Source organism: Gopherus flavomarginatus, chromosome 1 (genome assembly GCF_025201925.1).
Source record: "Gopherus flavomarginatus isolate rGopFla2 chromosome 1, rGopFla2.mat.asm, whole genome shotgun sequence".
NCBI classification, from domain to species: Eukaryota; Metazoa; Chordata; order Testudines; family Testudinidae; genus Gopherus; species Gopherus flavomarginatus.
The window spans coordinates 316755426-316772915 of record NC_066617.1 but is presented as its reverse complement, the minus strand read 5'-3'; the positions used below and the strand labels follow the sequence as shown (position 1 = coordinate 316772915).

The window sequence follows — 17490 nt, the reverse complement described above, 5'->3', positions numbered from 1 at the left end:
AGTGATCAATGGCTCCATGTCTAGCTGGCAGCTGGTTTCAAGCAGAGTGCCCCAAGGGTCAGTCCTGGGGCTGGTTTTGTTCAATATCTTCATTAGTGATCTGGAGGATGGCGTGGACTGCACTCTCAGCAAGTTTGCAGATGACACTAAACTGGGAGGAGTGGTAGATATGCTAGAGGGTAGGGATAGGATACAGAGGGACCTAGACAAATCAGAGGATTGGGCCAAAAGAAACCTGATGAGGTTCAACAAGGACAAGTGCAGAGTCCTGCACTTAGGATGGAAGAATCCCATTCACTGTTACAGACTAGGGACCGAATGGCTAGGAAGCAGTTCTGCAGAAGAGGACCTAGGAGTTACAGTGGACAAGAAGCTGAATATGAGTTAACAGTGTGCCCTTGTTGCCAAGAAGGCTAACGGCATTTTGGGCTGTATAAGTAGGGGCATTGCCAGCAGATCGAGAGACGTGATCATTCCCCTCTATTCGACATTGGTGAGGCCTCATCTGGAGTACTGTGTCCAGCTTTGGGCCCCACACTACAAGAAGGATGTGGAAAAATTGGAAAGAGTCCAGTGGAGGGCAACAAAAATGATTAGGGGCTGGAGCACATGACTTGTGAGGAGAGGCTGAGGGAACTGGGATTGTTTAGCCTGCAGAAGAGAAGAATGAGGTGGGATTTGATAGTGGCTTTCAACTACCTGAAAGGAGGTTCCAAAGAGGATGGATCTAGACTGTTCTCAGTGGTACTGGATGACAGAACAAGGAGTAATGGTCTCAAGTTGCAGTGGGGGAGATTTAGGTTGGATATTAGGAAAAACTTTTTCACTAGGAGGGTGCTGAAGCACTGGAATGGGTTACCTAGGGAGGTTGTGGAATCTCCCTCCTTAGAGGTTTTTAAGGTCAGGCTTGACAAAGCCCTGGCTGGGATGATTTAGTTGGGAATTGGTCCTGCTTTGAGCAGGGGATTGGATTAGATGACCTCCTGAGGTCCCTTCCAACCCTTATATTCTATGATGCTATGAATATTTTATACACCTGACCCTAATGGCTTTTGGTAGGTTTGAGTTTTGCAAATCCAGTGGGAAGCTTTTTGCAAGAGTTGGTAGGGTTTCTATGAAAAGAGCAAGCACATAGAGGCAGTGTGACCAGATGGAGGGGGTGTCAGGCTCTGCCACTGGTCTTCTAGCTGACCTCGGACAAGTCACGTCACTGCCAGTGCCTCAGTTTCCCCATCCATAAAATAGGGATAAAGATACTTGCCCTTTTTGGAACAGCACTTGGAAATTTACAGATGAAAAGTGCTATCAAGGAGTTAAAAATTTGTTATTGGAATTGATATATTAGGTCAGCCTAGTGGTTAGGTCAACCCATCAATTAAAATATTTTTTAACTGATTTTAGGGTTTGTGAAAGGTATTTGTTCTCCTTGTGCCAGGCAGATCCCTGATGTGAAAGGTAAGTGGCTTGAGAGCCCTGAGGTCTGGAGAGAAAATGGACAGCATAAGCAGTGGCAGCACAAGTTTCCCCACGTTGCCCTGAAAATGTATCTCCAACTCTCACCCAACGTTACACATCTGAGAGTCAGACAACGGAGTATTCTCCATGCCCATTCAGTTCTGGGCTAAGAAGGGGTCTTGGGGTTTTTGGTATTGGTATTTGTTTGTTATGAACTGGAGAGGGACTTTCAAGAGAAATCATGGTAACAATACTTTGCACAGCTATAGTGCATGTTATGAGGATCTCAAAGCATTTTACAAACATTAATTAAGCCTCACAGCACACCAGGACAAGTATCATACCCATGTTACCAAAGAATAAATCAAAGTGCAGAGAGATTGAGTGATTTTGCCCAAGGTCACCAGCAAATCAATCATAGTCATAGAACCCTGAAATCTTGGCTCTGAATCTACTTTTCTAGCCATTAGACAATACTCCTTTTCTAATTTTTATTTATCTTAGCTTTTTATTTAATGTCTGTTACTGTGGTGTCCAAACACTAATTTCTTATAGGCCACTAAACAGTTTTCTGATGGTAGTTATGTTCCATTGCTACTGCCCAGACCTGGATATAAATCAGTGATCTAAAAGTGAAAGGCTCAGGCATCCCTTTACCAGTCCCTCATCCCATCCAGTATCCACTCTACACATTTACATGTATGTTATGGAGTGTCCACCATATACATTCCCAGAATGCTTTTCAGTGTTCCACAATGACTGCTCAGCTAACTGCAGTGTACATGAAGAATTCACAGCTGCAGTCACCAAACCACATGTATACTCCAGAATTCAGGAACAGACTTTTTCCTTCCCACGCCCTTTGTAAAATGCCACCTTGATAATCAGCTTGTTATTTATAACATATTTTTGGCTCAATAGATCCATATGAAATGCAACTGCAGTGTGGCATGTCACTCGTTCAGGAAGTCTGGTAGTTCATTTTAATAGATAACACATACATTCATTTCCAGAGTAATGTTAAAAAAGCTGCACTCAGTTGGTCACTAAGAGGCTCGCTGTCCAAGTAGCACAACAAAATTCTTAGAGTCACACGGTGGGAGTTGTGGGGAAAGATGATGTCATCAGAAGAGAAACAAGACCAGAATTTGGTCAAGTGTGGCTGTGACTGTGATTGAAACCCATGGAGTTAATTCAGATTTATATCAAAGAGATCTGAATGTTTTAGTTATTCATTTTTCCTTCTCTCTTTATTTTCTTTTCTCACTCCTGCTTGTTGATCTTTTTTATTTATTTCTACTTCTCCTCTTCAGCCCTTCCACCAGGGTTCCAACCCTCTGTGCTGGCTTCTGTTACTCAGCCACTTACTCCATCTACTGGACTAAAGAATACAAATATAATAATGTTGAAACAGACTCTCCTAGACCGACCAGAGACACAGCAGAGGATGGTCTGACACTATTATTTACAGCATAAGGTCAGCAGTACTCAGAGCTGGAGCACAATGTGAAAACATTTTTTAAATTCTATACAAGATTAAATAATTCAGGCATAATTCTGTAGTGGCATAAATCTGACTTTGGTGCAGGATGATCAGAAAACAGGTGTAAGGGTAACTGGGCAGGGAGACAGTAAGCCTGTGTAACTTGCACAGCTGAGACATTCTATGGGTATGCAAAATGGGTGCACATTGATTTATACACAGAAGTGAAGAGTGTAGCAGGAACAATGTTTCAGTGTTGATAAATGCAAAGTAATGCACATTGGAAAACATAATCCCAACTATACATATAAAACGATGGGGGCTAAATTAGCTGTTACCACTCAAGAAAGAGATCTTGGAGTCATTGTGGATAGTTCCCTGAAAATATCCACTCAACGTGCAGTGGCAGACAAAAAAGCAAACAGAATGTTGGGAATCATTCAGATAGGGATAGATAATAAGACAGAAAATATCATATTGCCTCTATATAAATCCAGGATACATCCACATCTTGACTATTGCGTGCAGATGCGGTCACCCCATCTCAAAAAAAGATATATTGAAATTGGAAAAGGTTCAAAAAAGGGGCAACAAAAATTATTAGGGGTATGAAATGGCTACCACATGAGGAGAGATTAATAAAACTGAGACTTTCCAGCCTGGAAAAGAGATGACTGAGGGGGAATATGATAGAGGTCTACAAAATCATGACTGGTGTGGAGAAAGTAAATAAGGAAGTGTTATTTACTCCTTCTAATAACACAAGAACTAGGAGTCACCAAATGAAATTAACAGGCAGCAGGTTTAAAACAAACAAAAGGAAGTATTTCTTCACACAACACACAGTCAACCTGTGGAACTCTTTGCCAGAGGATGTTGTGAAGGCCAAGACTATAACAGGGTTAAAAAAAGAACTAGATAAGTTCATGGAGGATAGGTCCATCAATGGCTATTAGCCAGGGTGGACAGGGATGGTGTCCCTAGCCTCTGTTTGCCAGAAGCTGGGAATGGGCAACAGGGGATAGATAAGTTGATGATTATCTGTTCTGTTCATTCCCTCTGGGGCACCTGGCATTGGCCGCTGTTGGAAGACAGGATACTGGGCTAGATGGACCTTTGGTCAGACCCAGTATTATGTTCTAAGGGAAGTGTAGCAGAAGACTGTTACACTTGGGAGAGTGGGAGTCAATAATGTGGGTTTGCAGGCCCAGATAAAAATGCTAAGGGCTGACAGACAGGAAGTACTCAGCATCCGACAGCACCAGACCCCATGTGGCTATACATATGGTTAATATATTCTCAACCTGTTCCACACAAACGTCTAGTTTTATCGTATTTGAAATACATTTTCATTATTGGCAGTATATTTTTCATATATATTTTGAAATACATTAAAAATGTCTCTCTGTTCAGAAGCTAGTGATAAAGCTGGACTGTCTGTGTGACTTTTTACTGGCTTCCTTTGTGTGAGCAACTGTGACAGACTGAGCCAGCCCAGATTCATCCCTATTGTGACCAGTGACCTCTCCCCCAGCCCATCCCCGTACTCCCTTCCTTGCTGGCAAATGTGATACCAACGTGGAATCCACCTCTATGGTATGAGTGTCACTGGACTAGCCATGCTGCCTATATCTCTCTATCCCCAGCAAACACACAGATGGACACTACTGCATGGGTTTCCATCAGCTAGTTGGTGGAATTAACTCCAGGGATCCTGGCCACAATGTAGTCAGTGGGAGTTTTCCATTGACCTGAATGTGGCCAGGATTTCATCCTCAGTGAATAAGAAGTCACAAAGACTGGTTTAAATGCTTTAGTTTCTCAAACCTATTATAATAACATGCATTTTGTTTTCTCCAGAGAAAGCAGACACACGTCAAGGAGAAAAGCTTTAAAGAAAGCAGGACCACATACTAGAACATTCCTCTAGAGAGCACAGCGAAGTCTCTTTTCGTATCCCAACACAGCCTGGTTTTGCTGGCAGTGATGTGAGACATTCTCTGTGTCGCTCACGGATACCATCCCCACAGGTCACACTGCAAGGACTCCAGGGCTGCCACAGACTCCATGTTTCTGTGGATACATGAAATCATAGCAATAAGGAATGCAGCCAGACTCATTTCATCTTACAGCAAAGCTTTCAACTATTCCTCCTTTATATAAAAACTACACCTCTATCCCGATATAAAACAACCTGATATAACACGAATTCGGATAACACGGTAAAGCAGTGCTCTGGGGGGATGGGGCTGTGTGTTCTGGCGGAGCAAAGCAAGTTCGATATAACACGGTTTCACCTATAATGCGGTAAGATTTTTTGGATCTTGAGGACAGTGTTATATCCGGTAGAGTTGTAATCAACCCCAACTCTGCAATTATAACACTGCAAAGCAAATAGCTACTGAGACCTGTGCCTGCTCCCATTGGATCAAGGGCAATGCTTCCATCGCCTCCAATGGCAGCAGGATTGCACTTACAGTCTGTTAACTAAGGCCAGCAGGATATGCCTTGTACAACAGTAAATAGAAATGAATCCACAAGTCCTTCTAATGTCTTAGCAGTTTAGGCATTTATAGGGCCCAATTCCTATCTTGTGTATGCTGGTTTTACATTAGCATTACTATTGATTTCAGTGGGGTTACGCCGATTTATACTGCTGGGAGAGGAGGCTGAGGCCCAAAGAGACTATTGAAAAAGCAGTGTTGGTTTCTCTCCTATTATCTTCATAGCACACAAATTCTGTTATTGAACCACTAGTTTAACAATTTTTTAGAGGTCCTAAACTTTTATTGTTTCCGGGGGCTCTCAATATGGAGTTTTACGATGAAAATTTAAGTTTTTTTTAAAGGGGGCAGGGTTCAATGCATTTTCATTATTTTAAATGCAACAAAAGCAGTTTTTTGTTTGAATTTCAAGAGCCTCTAGCTGTGTTCATAACTCAAACTTTACAGCATTGAGAATCCAGAAGCTGAAAGTTACCATGCCTGCCAACTTTTGAATGCTATAAATAACATTTTGAAAGAAAAATAGAACCACACCCTTAAACTCCATTACCCTTAAAATTCATTAGACCTGGTGTGATTATTTTGGAGAGACAGAACAATGTGTGATAGATATCTTGGAATTGTCCCCATTAAATATTATTAGTTAGCTTATAGGAACTGATTTGAAATGGAGCAGAAACAAAACCATTACACTATTTTCGTTATCTAGGAGGGGTAAAATGCAAAAAGTAAAACCACATAAATGATGAAAAAGTACATTTTTTAAAATTCTCTCTAATAATTATGGTGTTGCTATTACTAATACAGGTCATGAAATTTGTTTTTAATTACATGATTCTTAATCTGATAGTGTCCCTGTGACTTTTGCTTTAACCCCGACTTATGAACTATTTACATAAATCTAAAGAATTAAAGAATGTGGTTGTATGACAGAGATGGAAGTTATGGTACATTAGGTGTGGTATTGTTCATGCTCCGTTATTACTTGAAAAAGACGAAGGGGAAAAAATGCAACTGTATTTAAATATGAGGATTTTAACTGCTTTGGGCCCCAATCCTGCAAATACTTGCAAACATGCCAACACCAGTAAATTTACACAGGTAAGTAGTCCTATTGAACTCATGGGATAACTTTCATGCTTGAAGTTACTCACGTGCAAAATGATTGCAGGATTGGAGCCTTAGGTTATCAGTTAACCATCTCTTATATGCCTCTGTGACAAGTGTGTCACGCATGTGTGTTAGATACACCTTGGTTTTACCCCTGTTAATCTCATTCAGATATAGGATCAGATACTGCAAGGTGCTGAGCTCCCCAGTTGTTGTTCACTTTAGTAGGAGATGAGGGTTCTGGGCAGATCACATGATCAGGCTCAGAGACTAAATAAAATACTCACAATTTAAATAAAAGGTATTTTCTAATCTCAGGCCTGTCCTGTGAGGTACCAATTTGCCTCATCTCTGCAATGACTTCAGTAGGAGTTGAGAGCACACAACTCCTTACAGAAGATACTTGGGTCTGAATCCACAAAAGGACTGAGGTATTGCAATGCTGTACTTCACAACACTCTACTTTTAGGCACCTAGAAAATCATAGGAACCCCAAAGTAATCTGAAAAACCTGAGTTAGGTTCCCAGTACAATGAACTCACAATCCTGGGTTTAACAGGCCAATGCTCAAACCACTGAGCTGTCCCCCTGCTTCTAATATATATATATGAAGAATTTTGATTTTCACATTCCAAGACACCTTGGAATACAATCCACAAAAGCCAGCATGTGAGGCAAGGAGCTGCCTATGGTAGCTAACGGGAAATGCTGACAAGATGAGTGTCTCCTAAACCCCTCACCTCTCATGGAGTTAGATGCCTAATTCCAGGCACCTATTTCTGCTGGCAATTCCCAGCCAGGAAGCCCTCTCCTGAAGTCAGGTGGGTTTGGTATCTAAGCTGCTGCTTGTCAGAATGAGTGAGGTGCCTGCCTCATGCCACACAAGATGGCTTGAGGAGGTGGTGGTACTGGTGCCACCTGCTTTCTGCCCAATGGTGAGCACCCTCACCTGGGATGTGGAAGACACAGGTTCAATTCTTCCTCTGTCTGAGGAGGAGAACACTTTTGAACAGAGACCTTCCTCCATCTCTCAGGAACCTTCTCTAACCACTGAGCTAGGGGCTATCCTGATGTCAGGCCCCCTTCAGTCTCACCTATTGAAGCTCTTCCATTGTATGTAAATGCTTAAACAGGCATTGGGCCAGAGACAATGAGTCTAGAGTCTTGTGGATAGGGAACTCACCTAGGAGGGGGGAACCCGCAACAGCCACACCACCCTCCCTCCAACGACTAATTTATCATTTATCCAAAGTGGAACAGCTTCAACAGGAGAGATTGAGGGATCCTCCCCTCACAGAACTGTCCCACAGCTCAGTGGTTAAAGCACTCTTGTGGGAGACCTCTAGGCAAATCATTTCTTCCCCACAAGCAGAGGGAGGAATTGAACTTCTATCTCTCATAACCAGGCTGAGTGCTCTAATCAGTGGGCTAAAAGTTTCAAGGCGGGGCAGCACTGGCACCACCATCTTTTCCAGCCAGATTTTGAATGGGACCTGTCTACCAGATTGGGTGCTATGAGTGAGAGAGTTGGAGGAATACCTATCTTTCCCCCAACTTATGAATCACTCTGGGGCTTAGACATGAGATATGCGTACACACACCTACAGTGGGGCAGCTGTACACATGAACAGAGGTAGAAATGTAGGCAGTAGGGAACTTTTACAGCAGAAATTTAGGAACCAAGTGAGTTAAGCACCTACAGGTTAGGTAGCAGCCTACTGGGAGCTTCGTGAATTGCAGTGAAGCCTAAAATCAGGGCTTAGGCACCTGAGTCTGGCGTTCAGGCTCCAAAGTACCTTTGTGGCTCTGGGCCTAAGCACCTTGCAGGTTTGGAGCTCATAATAATCAAAAGTCTCTCATGGGAGGAAATTACCCAGCTTCTGTGAAAGGTAACAGTTTAAGCTTCTGAATCTTTCTCTGCAATCTACTAGAATTTAAAAAATAAAAACAGGAAAAAATAAAATAAAGCACAGCTCATTTTTCTCCATGGACACAAAATCATTGAAGACAAATGGATCTAAAGAGCCAGGTGAAAATCTTTACTACAGGTGTAGAAGGCACAGACTGTAAACTAACTGTTACATATGAATTTTTAATGTAAAATTGGGGAGCCTATCAACATGCAGGTGTTTAACTGATGAGCTAGATAATTTGAAACACTGGCAATTCGGGAGTCATGAAAAACAAACACAAGTGAGTGACAGTGTTAACTGTTGATTTGTGTAGCATCTCTATCTAAGTGTGTGTTTCATTTTCACTTTGCAATGGGACATCTTAATATAGCATATTATCCAACAAAACAGTCAACTCAGATTAATTTTTTCCCCCAAAAGAACTCCTCTAAAAATTCCACATCCAGTACTCTTGCAAAGTAATTGAAAGAAGTTAATGGCTGTCCATATTAGTATATCACATCAGATGTATAAAAATGTAACTGGAATATGGAGATTAAGGACCTGCTCCTTCTCTTATTGATGTAAATGGGAGCAGGATTAGGCCCTAAGAGACTTGAAAAGCAGGCATAGTTTGTAATAAGGGAGCATCCTTGCACATAAGATGATCGCTTTTCTAATGCTGTCATATCTGGTTACTTTGAATCTATCTGCAAATTCTATTTTTATCCCAATTAAAACCACATCAGATAAATGTGTCAGATATGGATTCAGGTGTAAAACTACTTGGTTCTCAGATCTTCCTAGGGATTAGAACACTCACAGAATAAGGGGGTCTAACTAATATAATCTTACTTACACAGGGACCTGGTGGAACAAATTTTGACGGAACTTTATCTGTCTCATCCTTTCCCTAGATACTGCTCTTCTGCTCCCTTACCTTGGTAACTACTGCCCCTTCTTATGGTGGCTCTCCCCCTGTTCCCTTTCACCCTTCTTTGGTAGCAGCTGTACTCTCAAGGTGCTACTAACCACCTTCTCCTTACCCCTTTTTATTTCTCACTAAGAACACTAGGAATCAAAATTCAACCCAGATGTAAGAAAGCACAACTCTCATTGGGGTCAAAGGGAATTGCATGCACGCTGAATTTCATCCTCAGGTATATGGAGTGAAATTAAGAACAGTAAAGTCAAGAAAACCTTCCCAATTATGAGTGCTATTGATACTATTTTCGATTATTTTTATTAGAGGAAAGCCAAGAGAGTTTAAATGGGATCAGGACTAGAACATGGGATATTCTCTCCAGCAAATTGGTGCAAGCCTTGTTGCTTGGAACACTTAAAAGAATACTGGACAAAATACAGGAAAACATGGTGAAGAGAACAAACTTGCAGTGACCCAGGTGATGCATACAATGGCCTAACAGGAATTTTGTATCTCACACTTCTATGGTATAGAGCAACACTAGATACATATATTAGCTGCATGATTTTACTAAAATCAGCAGAGAAGCAGTTAACTTTGACATTTAAGCTGCTACCATTAAGCTTCAGAGTTAGCACCCCATTGAGATGAATGGTCAGAGTGGCCACACTGATCTGAGCTATTGTCTCACTGGCCCTCTATCTGCAGGCTTAGAAAACTGCACAGCATTGGTTCACATCTAAAAGGTTTATTTCACAATTTTAGAAAGGATAGACTTTTTTTTGGTAAACAAAAGCTGACATTGTTTAAAAATGGATGGGTCTGAGATGGGAGTACTGGAATGGTATTTCAGTGTGTTCAGGGTTCCCTAGATACCTGTATTTACTACTCAGAGGACGTGTGAGGCACTCTCTCTTCACAGGCATCACTAATGCTCTTGGGTGCCATAGCATAAGAAATGCATCCTGTGCCCTTCCACCCACAATGCAGCACAAGGTGACCTAATCTCCTTGGTATGGGGCCCAGGATCTCAAAGCCAGTTCTGTGCTCAAACTGCCCATTGGGCCAGAATCACAAAAGGATAAGAAGTTAATAGTTTTATTTTGTAAGATGTAAAGGAAGAAATGGAGTAACACATCTGTCTTTACTTCACAAATGCAGTCTGTCATGGGATCAAGGTCTTTAGACACAACACAATTCCAAATTAGGCTGAAGCACAGCTAGATCATTCAGGAGCGAGGCTTCATGACAGAGTTCTGACTTGGAATGCCACTCCAGCTCATGCACAGGCAGCAAAGATTTCCATCTTTGTGCTGTCTTCAGACAGCTGCACCCTTTGCAGAATACTTTGTGCACCTAGAATGCTGCCATGGGCCTTTGAAATCCTGCAGACACAGCCACAAAGTCAGATGTGCTGCAGTCTAATTAATTTGAGGTTGACATTTTATTTACAGTTACACTGTGTAGGGTTGCTTTCATCTGCTCTGTACAAGTAACTTGTCAGTCACTTACATAAATCCTTTCTTCACATGTGTAGCCTGATTCTTTCTGCTGAAGTGCGTAATTACAGTACTATAGTGAAAGCAAAAGATACCAAGCAAATTGCAGGGAGTCATAACTTAAAGTGAATCCCACAAAATAAAACAGAAATAATGGGCACTGGAATGTATCTGTGTCATATTGTAGGTATCTGTCTGACTAGATACTTTACGGACCACAGCACTGTAGCATCCAAGCACCTAGATAGGGTAAAGAAATATAAATAATCTTTCTCCTTCTTCCAGCTATAGAAGAATTGCCTTGAATAATGTATGAATTTCTAGATTTGTAAATGTTTTTTGTGTGTGTGTGTCAGAAAGAGTGTGAAGAGATTAGTGAGGGAAAGTGACGTTAAGGAGATGAGTTTGCCATGCAGTGAGATTAGAAGTAATTTTCAGGCTATACATTGATAACTGAAAAAGTTAGTTGTTTTAAAACCTATAAAACAGAATGAAGTAAAACAGCATAGCATCAGACATTATAGCATTTCCTTATGTGACAAACACTTTACAAAGGACTGAAAATATAAAGCTTGTGTTAATTTTAGAGACTTACAATCTATGAGGAGCTCTAAAATTCTAGTTCTGTCACTTCCATGCACAAGAGAAGACAGAGGAAACATTCTTTCAAGAGACTATTACAATTAGGGATGGGCCAGAATCGGAATTTTGTGGGGAGTGATGGTTGGTGTCACACCCCTGGATTTGAATTTGACCTATGAATTTGGTTCCAGGTCAAGTCCAAAACTAGAAAGAGCTCATTTTCACATTGTGGATTAAGGTAATCAGAAACTGCAGAACAGCTCATGAAAATGGAGTGACGTCTGTCCCTGGGTTATCCTTGAACACAAATCCCACTCAAAACCCAATCCCCATCTAAACACCACCTCCTTAGCCAGTCTCTAGCTACAACCGCCCTCCATGAATCAGTAGTGATTTTGACACTCATCTCTCCTCTCTTCCTGTCCATGATAGATAGAGCAGATAATCTCTGCTACTGTGACCACTACCAAACCTGGGATTCCCATCTGCCGTTCTCAGCTGAAAGACTGCCAAAGAAACCTATGGGCTATGCACACAGGAGAGAATTCTTCCATTATGGCCAAATCCTGATCACATTAGCAAAACTCCCAGTAATTTCAAATGGGCGAGAAATTGGCCTCTGCCCGCTATAGCAGTTTCTCATGTAATTCTTTGTGATTATCAGATTTCAGTTCCTACTGGGACAAGATATCCAGATAATCCACTAGTCATGGCAGGTTTGATCTTGCGGTTAGAGTACCACTAATGTAGTGGTGACATTAAACCACTGCAGTACCACCTTTATCAACCATCCTGGTGTTTCTGATCACACACAAACTAAACTTTATTCCATCAGCAGTTAATCATGACTTATTTTGTCTTGCGCTATGAGACTCAAAAACTGTAACTTCGTCAATCCAAGTTATCATCCTTATTGACAATATAGAAGGATGGTCATTTTCCTACAGAGTTTCTAATTAAAGACAGAAAAATGTCAATACAAACCTATATTCCTTCGGATCACCATACATTCCTTAACTCTTGGCGGTGATTGGCTTTGGCTTGAAATGTCAAAAAATTCAAAGCAATATTTATTTTTCCCCACGTCAAACAAAGTGCAGTTAAATTCTGTTCTGTTGCTCCCTGGGTGTAGGAAGTTTTCATCTAGCCATGTCGTTCTTTCACCAGGATGTCTGAGAGCTTCCTTGTACACAGCAACCTTCCCACTGATGGCAATGCATGGAGGGGAGACAGTAAACACCAGAATGGATGACTTGCACATCACTTCTGGTGCTACCACTAGTTTGTATCCAAATTTGTGGATGAGGTCCATGGGCCCTGTTGAGGCGATGACTGAGTTGGTTTCTAATGATTTCAGTAACACAGTGACATACACTTCTTGGTCAATAGGTGGACAGTCAAACTCCACCCACTGGGATCTAGAGAGAAAGATTCTTTTGCTAGTTCGCATTCCCAATGCCTCATCAGAGCTTAATCTTCCTAGTTCATACAGGCTGTTGGTGAATATCACGTCCAGTGAAACCACAGTCTCATTCATAGCACACAATTGTTTATTAGTGAAAAGTCCAACCTGAAGGGAACTCCTGAGCACCTCAGAGGTCCTGTTCAAGTCAATGTGAAATACAGGCCATTCCACACTTAGGAGGGTGCTCTCACCCCTCCAGTGAATTTCAGTGCCATTATCAATCTCAGAGATCATTCTGAACCAATAGTCCCCAGCACTCTTGAAATAGAAACATTCAAACCCTATTATCCCCCGTGACTGGCTTGGTGGAAGCTGTTTTTTCGCAATGGTCTGGTTGGTGCTGGCATCCAGCAGTAGGATGGATACATTCTTTGCTGTCACATTACCACTGACAAAGTACTGAAAATCAACAGACACCGTGTTGTTACTTAAGGCTACATGACCTGGTCGCTCCAAGAGGAGATAGTCCACTTCACCAAGAACTGAAAAAAAACAGTTTCACAAAATTGTTAATAAGCAAAAAGAAAAGTGAATAATACCCATTTCATGGATATTATGGACAATCAGCTGCTTTCAGAAGTGGTGCCCAACCCTTTCAAAGCAAATGAATCAATTTAGTCAAGTAAGACCTTGGCTCTATAAACTGGCGCTTACCTCTTTCCATTCATGCTGAGCTGGGGTTTGGAGCAAGGCAAGCTCCATCACAGATTACAGTGTGCACAATGGGAAGAGCAGAGAACATCAGTCACACAAGCCTGATGTCCAGCAGCAATTGGAAACCACTGCTTTATAATTAATAACCATTTTATTTATAAAGCTTGTTTACAGGACAACCTTACAGAAAAGATCCCTTAAAAATTCATATCTTAGTTATGAAGGGCTTATGTAGTTCCCAACTTTAAAATCTATCAAGAAAAAGTAATTTGAGGTCTTGCTTCTGAATTATCCTTCTTTATCTTTTACTCAAAATCAAAATCTCTCCCAGCTCCACAATGTCCTGCCGCTGTTCCACTTACTTTTACTATAAGGAAAAAAAATAGAATTGGAGTTTCTTAAAGCAGAAATGTGGAAAATACCACTCAAGTTATACAAATTAACAATACTATATGTAGGGGTGGCTCCAGGCCCCAGCACACCAAGCGCATGCTTGGGGCGCCATGCCACGGGGGAGACGCTCTGCCGGTCCCCGGGAGGGCGGCAGGCGGCTTCAGTGGACCTTCCACAGGCATGCCTGTGGAGGGTCCGCTGGTCCCGTGGCTTCGGTGGAGCGTCCGCAGGCACGCATGCGGCAGGTCCACCGGAGCCGCGGGACCAGCGGACCCTCCGCAGGCACGTCTGCGGGAGGTCCACCAGAACCACTGGACCGACAACCGGCAGTGCGCCCCCCGCGGTGTGCCGCTGTGGTTGGGGCGGCGAAATGACTAGAGCCGCCCCTGACTAGATGATGCTTTTTGAAGCCACCTTTCATACTGCTAGTTTACAAATCTTTCATAGAATCATAGAATCATAGAAGTGTAGCATTGGAAGGGACCTCAAGAGGTCTTCCAGTCCAGTCCCCTAAGAATTATCTAGACCATTCCTGACAGGCGTTTGTCTAACCTGCTCTTAAAAACCTCCAACGACAGAGATTTCACAACCGCCCTAGGCAATTTATTCCAGTGCTTAACTACCCTGACATTTAGGAAGTTTTTAGTTTTAGGAAATTTATTCCAGCCTAAACCTCCCTTGCTGCAATTTAAGCCTCTCACTTCTTGTCCTAGCCTCAGAGGTTAAGAAGAACAATTTTTCTTCCTGCTCCTTGTGAAAAACCTTTCATGTATTTGAAAACTGTTATCATGGCCCCTCTCAATCTTCTCCAGACTAAACAAACCCAGTTTTTTCAATCCTCCCTCATAGGTCATGTTTTCCAGACCTTTAATCATTTGTGTTTTTCTCCTCTGGATTTTCTCTAATTTGTCCACATCTTTCCTGAAATGTGGCACCCTGAACTGGACACAATACTCCAGTTGGATCCTTATCAGTGGAGAGAAGAGTGGAAGAATTACTTCCTGTGTCTTGCTTACAATACTCCTGCTACTGCATCCCAGAATGATGTTTGCTTTTTTTTCAACAGTGTTACACTCTTGACTCATATTTAGCTTGTGATCCACTATAACTCCCAAATCCCTTTCTATAGTACTCCTTCCAAGGCAGTCATTTTGCATGTGTGCAATTGATTGTTCCTTTCTAAGTGGAATACTTTGCATTTGTCCTTATTGAATTTCATCCTATTTACTTCAGACTATTTCTCCAGCTTGTCCAGAACGTTTTGAATTTTATTTCTATCCACCAAAGGTCTTGCAACCCCTCCCAGCTTGGTATTGTTAGCAAACTTTATAAGTGTACTTTCTATGCCATTATCTATATCACTGATGAAAATATTGAGCAGAATCAGACCCAGGACTGATTCGTGCAGGATCCCATTCGATATATCCTTCCAGCTTGACTGTGAACCACTGATAACTATGGTTTTCCAACCAGTTATCCACCCACCTTATAGCAGCCTCATCTAGGTTGTATTTCCCTAGTTTGTTTACGAGAAAGTCAATGTGAGACAGTATCAAAAAACGTACTAAACTCAAGATATACTACATCTACTGCTTCCCCCCATCCACAAGGCTTGCCCCATCCCCATCTTCTAGTCCAGTCTCCTCCACTCAAGGCAGGACTAAGAATTATCTAGACCATCCCTGACAGGTGTTTGTCTAACCTGTCAAAGAAAGCTATTAAGTTGGTTTGACATTATTTGTTCTTGACAAATCCATGCTGTTACTTGTCACCTTATTATTTTCTAGGTGTTTGTAAACTGATTGCTTGATTATTTGCTCCATTAGCTTTCTAATTACTGAAGTTAAACTGACTGGTCTATAATTCCCCGGGTTCTCCTTATTTCCCTTTTTATAGACTGGCACTATATTTGCCCTTTTCCCGTCCTCTGGAATCTCTTCTGTCTTCCCCAAGTTTTCAGAGATAATCGCTAATGGCTCAGATATTTCCTCAGTCAGCTCCTTGAGTATTCTAGGATGTATTTCATCAGACCCTGGTGACATTAAGACATCTAACTTGTCTACGTAATTTTTAACCTGTTCTTTCACTATTTTAGCCTCAGATCCTAACTCATTTTCATAGGCATTCACTAAGTTAGACGTCCAATCGCCACCAACCTTTTTGGTGAAAACTGAAACAAAAAAGTCTGTTAGCACGTCTGCCATTTCCACGTTTTCTGTTATTATTTCCCCACCCCACACCCTGCTTATTGAGTAACAGTTCTACCCTGTCCTTGGTCTTCCTCTTGCTTCTACTGTATTTGTAGAATGTTTTCTTGTTACCCTTTATGTCTCTAGCTAGTAAAATTTCATTTTGTGCCTTGGTCTTTCTAATTCTGTCCCTACATACTTTGTGTTATTTGTTTACATTAAGCCTTTGTTATTTGACCTAGTTTCCACTTTTCGTAGGACTCTCTTTTCAGTTTCAAATCATTGAAGATCTCCTGATAAAGCCAGAGTAGTCTCTTGCCATACTTCCCATCTTTCCTATGCAGTGGTTTGCTCTTGTTCCCTTAATAAGGAAACTCATTTTATTTTACTCATTTGCATCACAGAAATGTTTGAGGAGTGAAAGAGCTGAAAATAAAAGCAATGGTAACTGCAGCCTTTTTTCCTGTCTAATATGTGGTGCAGCATGTTGAAATGACATCATTTCATTATAAACTGAGTGGTTTTACTTTACATCTCATTGTGGCATGACCATGCTTGTGCTGGTTACCAAATTATTCTGAAACATGCTTTGACTGCCAGGGAAAGACAGTATCTAAACCACAGGACCTAGAGAGATTGCAGTTCTAATCCCAGTTCTGCTTTAAATCTCCTGTAAGACCACAGGCAACACACTTAGGAATCTGAGGCACAGAGAAGTTATCTGCAAAATGAGAATGACACTTATCTGCCTCCCTGGGGTGCTGTGCTGTGAGACTTATTTCGCTAATATCTGTAAAATGCTTTGAGATCCTTGGATGAAGGGTGCTATAGAAGTGCAAAGTATTAATTATAAATGAATAATACTTCACACTTTTAAAATCTGCAGTATGTGTTTGTAATTAAGGCTGCAATTTAGCCATGGAGGTCGTGGAAGTCACAAAATCTGTGATTTCCAGTGGGCTCCATGTCTTCAGCCTGCAGTGGTTGGGAGCTGCAGGATCCCCTACCGCCAGCTGGGGCAGGAACCTGTGGGGTACCTCTGCCATCTCTGGCATCCCCTGCAGCTCCCAGCTGCTGCAGGCAGCGGGGGCACCCCATAGCTCCCTGTCACTGGGAGCTCAGGGCTCCTCTGCTGCGCCACTCCTGCAGGGCAGCACAGGGGAACCCCCTGAGCTCTCTGCTATCTGGGACAGAGAGGGACCCCCCAGTTCCTGGTAGGTGGCAATGGGGAACTCTCAGCTCCCTGCCACCAGGGGCGGCGCTGCTGGAAAACCCCAGAGCTCCCCGCTACTAGGGGTGGCAAGGAACCCCTGAGCTTCCAGCCGCTGCGGGCTGCCAG

General features: G+C 42.1%; 1 protein-coding gene across 2 annotated transcripts in view; it reads right to left on the bottom strand.

Moving 5' to 3' along the window:
- THSD1 (thrombospondin type 1 domain containing 1) overlaps positions 1 to 17490 on the bottom strand; it is a 38547-nt gene that overhangs the window by 4799 nt on the left and 16258 nt on the right. The window contains exons 5-6 of one of the 2 annotated variants that reach the window (XM_050948202.1): positions 12435 to 13314; positions 4853 to 5011 (exon numbers count right to left, since the gene is read on the bottom strand). In XM_050948202.1, coding sequence (XP_050804159.1) covers positions 4853 to 5011; positions 12435 to 13314 — 1039 coding nt within the window. Of the gene's footprint in view, positions 1 to 4852; positions 5012 to 12434; positions 13398 to 17490 lie in introns of both variants that reach the window. The other variant, XM_050948191.1, reaches the window with a different exon arrangement.